Source organism: Hirundo rustica, chromosome 12, assembly GCF_015227805.2.
Source record: "Hirundo rustica isolate bHirRus1 chromosome 12, bHirRus1.pri.v3, whole genome shotgun sequence".
Taxonomy (NCBI): domain Eukaryota; kingdom Metazoa; phylum Chordata; class Aves; order Passeriformes; family Hirundinidae; genus Hirundo; species Hirundo rustica.
Genome location: NC_053461.1, coordinates 19,096,022 through 19,108,980, shown reverse-complemented (window position 1 = coordinate 19,108,980; position 12,959 = coordinate 19,096,022). Strand labels below are relative to the sequence as shown.

The following is a 12,959-nucleotide window of genomic DNA, read 5'->3' as shown; positions in this document are numbered from 1 at the left end:
TGAGTTAAAAGAAGGGATTCACTCACATTTCTGCCCAAACTCACGCGTGTTTTACTTAGGGCAGGGAAACTCAAGCATTTCACTCTCTAATACAATATTTTACACAGTTCATTTGGAGTTCAGAATAGTTTCTGCTCCTTTATACTTTTTATGGGCCAGACTTCGAAATTGCATTTCTCAGCTTGCTGTTAATATCCACAACTCGGGCTTAAGAGTTTATTCTCTGCCTCATGCACATGTGTCACTGCCATTAATGCAAATGGAATGGAGTCAAAACAGAGCACTGAGGGGGAAAAAAGCCCTCACTAATCCTTTAGAACCTCAGCGTGCTGAAAAGTGATTTGTGGAGCACGGGAAGGCAGAGATCAGGTACAACAATGCCGAGGTTTTCCTGGGAGTCACGGGATATTCCTTGGGCACTGGGAGGGAGGAGGGATAAGCCAGGAGCTACAAAACCATGACTCTGGAATAACAGAACTCCTGCTTCCAGCAACTGGGGTTTTTTTATGGTGAGAGAAGCAGACCCTGAAGTCCCTGCAGCTCCTGATTCTCCTCCTTAGGATCTTGCAGCACATGGAAAATCAGGACAGCTCCAGATGTGACCAGCTGGAACCTCACCCTGCTGCTGTCCCTGGAAAATGGGGACTGGGGCTGGAACCTCACCCTGCTGCTGTCGCTGGGGAAGGGGATTTGGGCTGGATTTGCCATTTTTCTCCCCAGTTTTGCTCTGGGACACTCAGAGGCTGGTCACAGGCTGCCCAGGGAATGTCCCTGGCTCCCTGGCAGTGTCCAAGGCCAGGTTGGATGGGGCTTGGAGCGGCCTGGGACAGTGAAAGGTGTCCCTGCCCATGGGAGTCAGGGGAAAGATGTCCTTTAATGTCCTTTACACAATTTTGACAACGGATAAAGTCTTTTATGTTCGTGCTCCCTGAGCAGCCCTTTCCTGGCTGTTTGCTGCAGGTACCTCTTAGGACAATCCAGATTAGGAAAAGGGAGAATCAGCTCCTACAGAGACCTAACTCTGGTCTTGTCTCTGTTCTTGTTTTCAGGGACCAACGTGAGCAAATGGCACACAAGGGACTCAAAACAACCCCAACCTTGAAGAATTGTTGGGGTCCACGTGCTTCCCTACAAGATTCAGAAAATCCCAGACCGGTTTGGGTTGGAAGGAACCTCTGATATGTTCCAGCTATAAAAAAAATGGATTAAAACCCTCATTGAAACATTTTAAGTGTTTCCTACATACCACAGAAACGGCTGACAAGGAGAGCCTCTGAGTATGATCCATCACTGCCAATGCGCGGGAGAATTAATTGGAGCTTTTTGATTGATTTATCGCATTGTAATCAATGTTTCTTGATTTGCTATCCAATAAAGGTTTTTCCCAAAATAAGAAGGAGACAGAGAGTGAGTGGAAGGGCAATAACCTGTATGTTCATGGCCTGTAATAATTCATCAGACACTGGACTCCCCCCGTCAGCAGGGCATTCAACACATTCCTCAGTGCCTCTCATTGTTTATCAAATTATTCCCTTAAATATCATTGTCCATTTATTCCTTTAAATATCTCGGTCAAATTACAGCTTTTACTTTTGGAAACAACATTTGCCAGAACACGTGAATAAACACTCGGAATTCCTGGAAGGCTGAAATTCGGCCTTGGAGGAGTAATAATGAAAATAAACGGGAGTCAGTGCCCCAGACAGGCACGATAACAATGGTTTTAGTCACCTTTCACCACCAGGCTGCCCGTGCTGCTCGCTGTCCCAAAGTGGTTGGTGGCCACGCAGGTGTAACTTCCCGCGTCCGATTTGGTGACGTTGACGATCCGCAGGCTCCCGTCGTCCAAAACGGTGATTCTGCAAAGACAGCAGACACAGGAGCTGGATTTCCCTTTCCTTTAAGCCAACACAAAGCCCTTTTGAGCGTGCACTAATTGTGGCTGGTGCGAGCAGCAGCCAGCCCTGCCCGGAGCAGGGAGCCGAGCTGACGCGAGTCTCTCCGGACGCGCCTCATAAACACCGAACGCATCATTTACAGGAGTTTTCCGTGTCTTTACTCCAGGGCGACTTTCGTTTACGCATCGGCAGCTCGTGTAGGTTTTCCACGTGTCTGTGCTTTGATATTCAGCCCTCTCTCCATGCCAGCACGTGGTGCCCCGGCTCCCTGGCAAACCTCGGCTGCCTCGCCGCGGGCAGAAGCGCTGGAGCAGCTGTTCCATCCCTGAGTGGTTTTTTTTTCCGGCAGGATGAAGGCTTTTCACGCTGCTGAGCTCGCTCCCCGCCTCTCTGGCCGTGTGTCACTCAGCCCCCGGGGTTTATCTGCGGTGGCGCTTGCGGGTTGCAGCGCCCTGCTCCGCTGCCGCGCTCCGCTCACCCGCGCAGTGCCCGCCTGAGCAGGGCGGTGAGCTGCAGTCTCTGCAGGGCAGCGGGCAGGCGAGGGCGGAATGTTAGTTCCTGCCTGATCCTGTTGCACGAGAGCACTTCAGGCTCCCCCTGTTCTCTCAATGAGCTTTGCCTCCCGTTACGTTGTGGGGGTTTTTTTCTGCTCTAAGTCAGCGAACACAGAAAACCTGATTTTGCCCAGTAAATCCCATTGGAACATGAATGATTTGTGCCCTGTGGAGGCAGCACCTAAGGACACTCCAGAAAAACCCTCCTCCCCCCCTAAAATCACCTCTTTTCACCACATTTTTGCCTCCTCAGAACCACCTCCTGCAGCACAATCTGCCTTCTCACCTTCAGCCGCTTGCCCACCCGCATGGAAAATCTTGTATTAATTCCTGCCTTGTCCTGCCCAATTATTCCCCAATTCCACTAAAATGAAGAAGCCTTCCTGCATCCTTAATGCCAACGAAGCTCTGCACTGGTGGACTGAGAAATGGGGAGGAAAGAGCCTCAGCAGCAGCACTGGTGCAGCTGCAGGGGGGCTCAGGGGGCACTTCCCTCCTGAGGAGCCTTTAGGGAATCTCCTGGAGCCCGGAGACAGCCCTGGCACAGCTGAATAAAGGCCCAGCTTGGCCAAGGCACAAACTCAAGGTCACCTCGGGGCTCCCCAGGAATTATTTGCTGCTCTTACCAATTCCAGGTCTTCAGGGCTTTGCTGAAAGCTGAAGGTGCCCTTGGCAATTTTAGAATTCCAGTCAATGTAAGCCAGGACAAGCTCAGCGTTGTGCTCCAGCTCAAGGAGAACCACGGTGCTCCAGCACTGCCCCACCAGGCTCTGCCCTCCTCCCCTCCCTCCACACTTCTGCCACCCCAGGAAACCCAGGGAAAGCGGGGTTCTGGATTATTTCTGTACAGCTGAGGTTTTATTTTTAGTTATTTACGCTTTATTTTCAGCCATATGGCTGAAAGCTATTTACTGGCTAATCTCTTCCATAGATCATTTTAACTGTGCCTGTTGATGAGGGCAGATTTAATTTCAAATTCTAATGCCTTTTCTGTCTCTGTCTTTCTCCTGCTATTGGTTTCCTTCTCAGCTGTCTTTATTCCCAGTGTCAGACTGGATTTCAGTTGATGTGGACTGGAGGCACCCTTGGATCAGGACAGGCAAACCAGCTTTGGCCCATCTCAGGGAGCTTGTGCTGTCTTTATTTCCTTCCCTTCCCACGCTGGGACCATGCTCCCAGGCTTTAGAGGACATCCTCTAACCCCAGGAACTCGCAAAGAGCTCAGGAGGAGCCTGCCCTGAGTTTGGAGAGAGCCTCCAGGGATGTTTAATTCTCATCTCAGCAACTCCCTCCACACTCCTGGAAAGGAGCAGCATTAACAGTGACAGATAACTGTACAAGTGAACTGATTTTTGCCAAATAAATCAGACCATTAAAACCTCTCTGCGACTCATTGATTAGGAGGCCTTATGGTTATGTGGCTCTTTTTGCTGAAGCTGCTTTTCTACAGCGAGTGTTTTGTCCTCTAATCTGAATCCAATGCGTTAAAAGTTAACAAATAATTATTTGAACGCTTGGAAATTTGTTACAGCTAGTTGAGAAAGGAGGAAGGCCTCTCACTGATATTGCTAATTCCCAAATTTTCTTTGCAGACTTTTCTGCATTAAACGAGATGAGAGGCTCATTTCAGGCCACTGAGGTTCTCAAACTGCTAATTGGCTTGGAGGCAAACAACCCTTCAGCCACAACTTTCAGCAGTTTGGGTGAAAAAGTTGGTCCAAGACACAAAGTTCAAAGAGAAGGAAGCACTGCTCAGTGTGCTCTCTCCTCTGAAATACACCCTCAGAATGTTTTCTAACCAGATGCCTGGGAAGACATAAAAATAAACCACATTTCCCATAGACACACAGATCAGAACAAAGAGTTGGCTGCTGAGTGTGCACCTCTTTAAACCAACACAAATTCGAAAAAGGAGCTACTGACTCGCTGTTAAATGTTCTGGGTTCCCTGACTCTACTAAACAGCAGAGGTAACATAAATAAATAATAAATATACATAACGTAAATAAATAAAAATATAAATCTCTTCTTGCACAGGTTAATGGACTGTTCTGCTGCTAACCTGGCTCACTGCTAATCAGAGAAAAATCCAAGAAGATAAAAATATCCATTTGGTAAAAAAGGAAAAAGACAATTTAAGATAGTTTAGCACCCTTATAGGAAGAAAGGTCATCTATTTTAAACACGGCATTTGTGAGACACTGTCTGGGGGTCTGCGTTGTCAGCTGGAGATTTCAGGTCCACAGAGAGCAAAGGCAGGTCTGAAATTAGGAGATAAAAGCATTGCTTGTTTCCTAAACCGAAATACTGGGTTCTGCTGCAGCAAGAGCTGACCTTGTCAATGTTTCGATCAAAACTCTTCTGGGGACAAAGAACCTTTAAAAATGCTGCAAACATCCCTCCCCAACCTTCCTCAGCCATTTCCATTTTGCCACTGCAGCAGCAGCAAATGGAAGAAATCGCTGAACCCTTTGCGGCAGCCAGAAGGAGCTGCCAGGCCCAGAGCTCCCAGAGCAGCTCCTGTGACAAGGGACAGTGACAGCACAAGGGAACAGCTCCAGAGGGCAGGGATGGCCGGGATCCCCATCCCAGAGGGATCACAGCCCTCTGGCTCAGCACAGCAGCACTCACCACGAGCCTCCAGGAGCAGCTGGAGATGGATGGGAGAGCTCAGGCAGACCTGGAGCAGTGGCAGGAGGAAGAGCAGGTGCAGAATCTCTTGGTGCTTATCCCCAGCTCAGGATCCACCTGGCAGATCTGTAAATCCCCCAGCAGCAACCGTGGGCAGGTGTGATTCATGGAGCCCAGTGCAGCACTCCCCACTGCTGGGCAGCATTCCCAGGAGCAGATAAATATTCCTCAGGCACTAACATATGCATTTAGAGACAGAAATTGTCCTGTTGAGCTCAGGAAGAGTTTTATCACCGACTTTGTGAAAACCTGGAATCTAAACCATTGTGGAAATCTGCCCAAGTCCCAGAGCACATCCTAAACCTGAGTGTCAGCAACCACCTCCATGGAAATCTGACTTCTGGGTGCTGGGCTGCATCACCTGCATCTCCCAAAACCTGCCTGCTGCTCAGCTTGGAGCTCCTGCTTTCACAGAACATTCCCTTAAAATCCCAGACTTACAGTATCCACCGGGACACCTTTGCTCTGGAGTTTAATTAAGAAAACCTGTGTGGAAGCAAAGCAGCAGCGCTGCAGAGCCAGGGGTGGCTGGAGCTCACCTTGCAGGGTGAGGAGCAGGGCCAGGCACCAGTGGGAATGATTCCCTGTCTCCAGAGGACACAAAAAGAATTATACTCACGCAGTCAAGTGGTCAGGGCAAAAAGAAGGGAAGTTTATTTTCTTGACCTCGCTTAGATAGATTCTGGACAATGACCAGGGATTGGGGAATGAGGGTTCCACCTCTCCACCCCACTGGTCACACTAGAAGTCCATCAATTGTCCCTCCTCCAAGGAGGAATGCGAACACAATCACTGTGTGTATGTTACAATCCGTGAGAAGACTCCACTACAAAAATGTAGACATCAGAAGGCTGAAAAAGAACAGGACAACAATTCCCACGGCGCACCCAGCGTGGGGAGCTGCACGTCCCTCAACGTGTCCATCTCGGCTCGCCCTCCCTCTCTCTGCTCAGCACCTGCAAACACGTGGGGTACGACTGGGATATGAACAGAGTACAAATGCAGCGCACACGGCAGCCTGGGCCTGCGTCCTCCTCCCGAGGGACACGGCACAACCCCGGCACTGCAGGCTGCAGCTCGCTGCTCCTTTGCAGAAAAAGTGCTCAGAATTACTAAGTGACTTTTTTTTTTTTTTTTTTCCCCTTACTTTTTTCCCCTCCCTCCCTCTCAAATGGTTTCATTAGCACTGCTGCAATGGAGTAAAGGTATTTTGTTCTCTTATCTAATCATTTTAGCATTTTAATTTATGAAGCACAAGCATAACTACCCTTGCTTTCACTCTTGATTAAACACACGCAGCTGAGATATTTCACGCTTAGCCAAGTGAACATTTTAAATATTTTTTTTCCCCCCCGCGAAACAATGCTTAGGATGTCCGATCCTTTTTCTATTACGGGGAGAAAAGATGTCTTGGAGCAAGCATTTAAATGAATGTCAGCTGGAAGAAACACACACTGAGTGCAATTTGAGATAAAACTACCATTGATCCCTTCATGTACGGCCTTTGTGGCAGCGGTGACGCGGCTATTGAAAAGAGACACTGGTGCCAGAGTTCTTCTAAGAGATAATCCGTCTTCTGAGAGAGGATTTGGGTTAAATGTACCTGTGGAAAACAGTGTATTTCAGCTGACATGATGAATGGCCCATTGTTCATCCTGGCTGCCGTGCCTGGGCTGGGGGGCTGGAAGCAGAGCAGAAAGCAGAAGCACCAGGCAGCCCTGACTGCAGTCTCAGCAGTGTTTTTGTTCCCTCTTTTCCCAGAGTTCCTAGGCAGGAATATCTAGAGTGATTTTTAGCCCAACAGCAGCTTTGCCTCATGCCACAACTCCGGGCAATTGCATTATTTATCGAATTATTTCTATTTCTATCGCACGTCTTCGTAGCTGTTTATTACCTTTTAAAGGATGCTTGCCGTGCAATGAGGATTATTAAAATGATCTCACGGATGTGGTACTGGCCATTAGGCTATTTTGGGTAAACAGTGAAGTTTATAAATCCTCACAGGTTTTACTGCTCAGAGCACAGCCCCCCCAAAATCAGGGACACAGCTCACGAGTACCTGCTCATCACTTGGAGGATGGGCTGGTTCAGCAGATAGTCCACAGGTGATAACTCCTGTGGCCCTGGATGCTGTCCCCAGGTGTGACTCCAACCTTTGTGCTGCATAAAAAACAAACAGCCAGGCCAGAGCTTTCTGCTTCCAAATGTTCATCTCCATTAAAACACCCCAGGGTCAAAGCTGAGGTCCTGGGGCTCCACCCCACAACCCTGATGGTGCACAGGGGCAGAGAGCCCTGACAATAAACCCCATCCAGCACCCTGCCATGTCACTGGGGCTTCTCACCCTTCATCAACACCCTCAGCATCCCCCTGAGGGGGCAGGGCTTTCCAGGCTGGGGCTTTGTCCTCGTCCTGGTACTCCAGATGTTTCTGAAGAGTGGGGAGAAAGGGACGCTGTCCCCATCACCACCAGTGTGGGACACCAACACAGCCTGAGAGCTCAGAACACCACCCTGAGCAAGGAGGGGACCAGCTGGGTCCGTTCTACAGCTGTCAGGATAAATCCAAGGGAAAGGCAGGATGACCCCGTGTGCTGGAGCACCACGAGTTTTCCATTTGAAAACTCCCAACTGAGCGGACTCTCCCACGGTGCTGCCTCCTGCACACCTGCACCTTCCTGCCCTGGGAGCTCACACAACCCCCCCGAGCTGCTGCAGTGCTTATTTGTCTGTAAGGACCTGTCCTGTCCTTTCACGGTTCACAGGAGAGCCTGAGGTAATTTAGAGCCCCCGTCAAAGCCCATTTAATTTAGTGCACGTCTCTCTCTCAGTGAAGGCAGCAGGAGATAAGTCCTGCCTTATCCATGACAGCTGACAGGCCTCTTAACAGCAAAGCACCTATAATTAATTTTCAGGTAAGAACTATGTTTGCTGTAAATGAACTGAGGTAAAATCCCGTTGCATCAAGAGTTCAGTAGCACATCTCCCACTTCCCAGTATGGGAATCCATTCCCTCTTGTCCTGGCACTGTCTGTCCATGGAAAAAGTCACTCTCCCTCTTTTAGTACTGACCTATCATAAAAACCTGCAAAAAATATTTTAAAGAGAAAGAAAAAAATAGAAGTTTGGGTTTTTTTTATATTATAGTAGAGGCCCCTTTGGAAACATTCAGCATGCCACCACTGAATTCAGCATCAGCTAAAAACACTCATGGATCTGGCATCTTGAATTTTCCCACAATCTTCTTTATCCACAATTGTTTATCTGCAGTGACGGAGCGGTCCAAAGCGGCAATGCTGCATCCAGCCATTATTAATATCCATAAACACAGAAGCTGTGGTTTGTCATCATCCTCCCTTTGGTCTCTACGTTTTTAAGATAAGTCTGGAAGTGACAGAGCCTTGTCCTGATGGAGCAGGGAGGCAGGAGAAAAAGGAAGGGAGCATTTACTGCTATTAGAGACTTTGTGTAGGTTGCTCAGAGATGCCTGGAGTTATAATTCAAACACAAAAATATCCCTAGGTTATCTAAGAAGAACAGTTCTCTGGAAAATATCTTTCTTAAGGGATGCTGATAACAGGAGGAAAACAAATGAAAACCAAACACAAGAACTGTGAGGGACCCCGAAGGAAGCAAGGGGGCTGGGGAGAATTTCAAATCATAGAAACCTTTTTGCCTTCTCTCCCCAACCACTCTTTTTTTTTTACTGCACACAAAATTGAAATAAATATAGTCAGAAAGCCCATGCTATCAAAATAAATATTTGAGCAAGCAGATTTGAGTAAAGCAAAGGAAAGCCTTGTTTTTACAACATTTCATTCCTGAGACGTAAGGCAGAGACAATTTGATAAGGGAAGATTCTGCGAGTCTAGAAAAGCCGTGATGGTGCAAAGAGCCAACTTTCCATTGACTTTGGGGGGAAATGAAGACCAGCCCCCAAGGGGAACGACACAGCCCCTCCAGCTGGCACTTTGCAGACAAAGCTGACTTTGCTATAAACCACGAACGCTGTGATGGCACCATGAGGGACCGGCACACTCCACACTCCAAACAAAAGGCTCAGGACCTGGACCAGCTCTTGGAGGCAGGGCAAGAGGGGCAAAGCACACTGAAAAGCGCCTCATGAAAGGCTAAGCCCTCCCTTTCTGCACAATTAGCCAGCAGAGACACAGCTCTCCACACGCAAGCCAGGAAAATCCTGTCTAGGCAGCAGCAGGTGCTGCACAGCCACTCCTGCTTTCACTCCTTCTGATGCTCAGTGAAGTATCTGCTGTGCTCATTCTTCCAGGGCACTGACTGTAGCCTAATGCATGGAAATTAAATAGCTTCTAGTCCATGGAGAGGAAGAGTGGAAATCCAAGGGATCGTGTTGGGAGTGCAGCATCCAGACACCTACGCCAACAACTCCTTCCTGAAAAGGACAAGCCACCACCCTCTACCTACAGCAAACACTGTGGAGGTTTGTGGAACACCACAATCAAAGGGAACTTCAGTGGAGCTCGTAAAAATTATTCTCTTATGAGAAAAAAAAAAAAAAAAAAAAATCCATGCAAGATTTTCGGTGCATCAGCTGCTGACACAAAGCGTTTCTGGGAGCGCTGGTGAGATCAGAGCAGAGGCAGCAAATGCATTCTCAGCTTATTTGTTCCAGCTGATACCACCCGAATTCAAGCCCAAAGGCACAGCCTTTCAAAGATAACACATCTTTCCCTCTGGTTCCAGCGAAAAATGCCCCAAGTACAAAGAGAAATTACGCACTCTGCATGTAATGGACATTAACAGGTTTGTGAGATCCAGGGACACATTTACATCACTTCAAAATGATGTCTGAATAGCCATCAAAAAGATCACCGAGTCTGAAATGTTCCTCAGGAACCCTTCCTCCCCTTTGGACATGTAATGATTTCCTTGGATTCTGAAAGTGCATCTCAGAGTATGGCCCTAACTGTAAAATCATTACCTGCTTGCTCTTCGCCATAAAAACACCCAAGAGAAGAAACATTTGATAATAATTTTTCCCCTCAAAACGCTACAGACGTACTAAAATCATTATCAGTGGTTTTTTTTTTTTTTTTTCTCGCTGGATTACAAGCAGGAAGTTACACATCAATCCCAAACTGCATTCAGGAGCCTGGTGACAGGCATTTCTTTGGGAAGCAGTGGCTGCGGGTGTGCTCACCGCGGAGCAAACCCCATCCTGCTCCCTCCGACGGCGGCACTAGCTCCTTCCTGGAGCAGCTTTACGCAGAGGGAGGGACAATTTGTATCTGCGTGTTCAGCACCCAGAGATGAATTTCATAATCATAAAACCATGAGAGACCTGAAGCAGGAACAGCAGCAAGTGACACATTTCTTTTAAGGATGTCAGCACGTCTGGCTGCGATCCGGAGGTCGGATGCCTCTGGAACAGAGCTCTGGATCCCTCACCCCCTCCACCTCTGCAAGCAGAGCTCTGATTTTAAAATTAACACTCAAGCACCAAGGTGAAAGCCCGATGATTTCTCTTGACCCCTTTTGACAGGTTTCTCTTAAGGATATCTTCATCCTGCTTTTAAGGATGTCAATACAGGACACGTCTCACTGCGATCCGGAGGTCGGATGCCTCAGGGACAGAGCTCTGGATCCCTCACGCCCTCCACCTCTGCAAGCAGAGCTCTGATTTTAAAATTAACACTCAAGCACCAAGGTGAAAGCCTGATGATTTCTCTTGACCCCCTGTGACACATTTCTTTTAAGGATATCTTCATCCTACCTTTAAGAGGACACATCTCGCTGTGCTCTGGAGGTCGGATGCCTCCGGAACAGAGCTCTGGGTCCTTCTCCCTCTCCACCTCTGCAAGCAGAACTCTGCTTTTGAAATTAACACACAAGCACCAAGGGAAGAGCCTTTTGTCTTCTCCTGACCCCTCTGGGGCACAGCAGCCCCGCAGGTTTGGTCCCAGCACGGTTCTGAGCCGGCTCCAGCAGCAGCACAGGCAGCAGCCATGTCCTACACGTGTTCCACTGAGCACTACAACGACACCACGCTGCAAATAATCTGCTGGGGAAACAGGAACAGCTTGCTGATGTTACAGGAGGCTGTGTCACGGCGTGAGGGAGAGGCTCTTTCCAGGAGAGCCAGCTGAAACTTGGCAGAGGCTGGGATTGCACTTGTCAGAGCATTCGGCAACAGTTTGTGGCTGGGAACAGGAAATCATTTCCTGCTTCTACAGGAGCAGATGGAAGAAATGAAAATTTTAGGGATCAGCCTAACTATTGATGCATACAAAACAAACCAGCACTGAACCTGGATTCTACATAAATCTCTAACCCTTCTCAGGTAACCTCTAGCTGGAAACATTTACAGAATCATAAAATCATTTTTAGGCAAAGCCCTCTAAGAACACTGAGTCCAACTGTTAACCTGGCACTGCCGAGGCCACCACTGACCCCTGTGTTTAAGTGCCACATCCTTCTAATCCTCCAGGGATGGGGACTCCACCCCTGCCCTGGGCTGGACAGCCCTTTCAGTGCTAAAAGGTGATCACAGACTCACGGGATGGACCCTAAAGCTCATCCAGTGCCAGCCCTGCCATGGACAGGGACACCTCCTGTAGACCAGGCTGCTCCAAATCCCAATCCAGCCTGCCTCTGGTCTTCCAGAACAACCCAGAGCTAAAACCAGCTTCTGCCGGCAAACAGCCTGTGAACGGGAGGCCGTCAAGGACAACGGCTCTCCAAGACTTCTGACCACCAAATCCAGTGGCTTCCCTGTTCATTTTAACCTCTTTCTGCAGAAAAATTGGCTAAAAGGAGCGGACAAGTCAGTTATTTCAGATGTTGCAATGAAGTAGAGCCATCTCGTGCCACGGTCTTTGCAAAGTAAGATGAATGCTGCGCTGTCGATTCAAACTTTCAGAAAGCCATTTGCAGGGTGTCATTTTTCATTTCACCTGGGCAGGATGTAATGAAAACCCGACAGGTTATTGATGGTTTGGTTACCTGTCTGCCTTCAAGAAATTGCACAGGTGCTTTATGTAAAAAAACAAAAAATAAAAATACAAAGAGTCAACACAATTAACGCGAGGCAATGATGGGAAGCATCCTTTGAGGTTTTCTTTTCTGCTGAAGTGTCGCTAGGCTGCGTGTCCAAAAGACACTGCTGGCAATTCATCTCTCAAGTAATCAGGATAAAAATATCACCGTGGTTTGTACCCTGGCACCAGCCTGGGAAAGATGTGCTGTCTGTCCTCTTGCCATTTTCTTTCTGGCTGTTTAAAGTAATTAAGCACTAATTAGGAAGTTTGAGGCAACAAATATAAAACTGGAATTTATACAACTTTTTGTACTCAAGACATGCTGGAAGAATTGGAGAGAAGCTTTTCTTGCTCAATTTTACCATTTTTGCTTCTCAAAATGCTGTGGTATCAACATGGGTACATTAAAATTCCCCTCATTTCAGTATTATTTTATAACAGGAATTTTTATGATGAAGTCCTGAGGATGTGAACTCTTGAGAAAACCATGACTAAACTCTTTCAGGGAGACAAGACTTACTTGACAGTTTTGAAGTGCAGAGGGTAGCAAAAAAAAAAAAAAAAAAAAAAAAAAAAAAAAAAAAAAAAAAAAAAATCAAGTGGGAGCTTTTCTGCTTTTCCTTGGCCAGAATCACTCCAGCTCCTGGAGAAGGGATTGAGCTTTACCTGGTGATTGATTCCCAGTGGCTCCGTGCCAGCCAGGGCACCACGGACAGGAGGGAGCAGCTCAGTGTCCCCAGGGCAGGACCTCAGCTCCTCTCCAAAGCAGCTGCAGTGCCTGCGTTGGATGATGTTCTTCTCT

General features: G+C 47.9%; 1 protein-coding gene across 9 annotated transcripts in view; it reads right to left on the bottom strand.

The window, feature by feature from the left end:
- Positions 1-12,959, bottom strand: part of LOC120758131 (contactin-4) — a 264,846-nt gene that overhangs the window by 28,662 nt on the left and 223,225 nt on the right. For all 9 annotated transcript variants that reach the window (XM_040076012.2, XM_058422177.1, XM_040076014.1 and 6 more), the window contains one exon: positions 1,732-1,859. In XM_040076012.2, the coding sequence (XP_039931946.1) occupies positions 1,732-1,859 (128 nt within the window). The remainder of the gene's footprint in view (positions 1-1,731; positions 1,860-12,959) is intronic.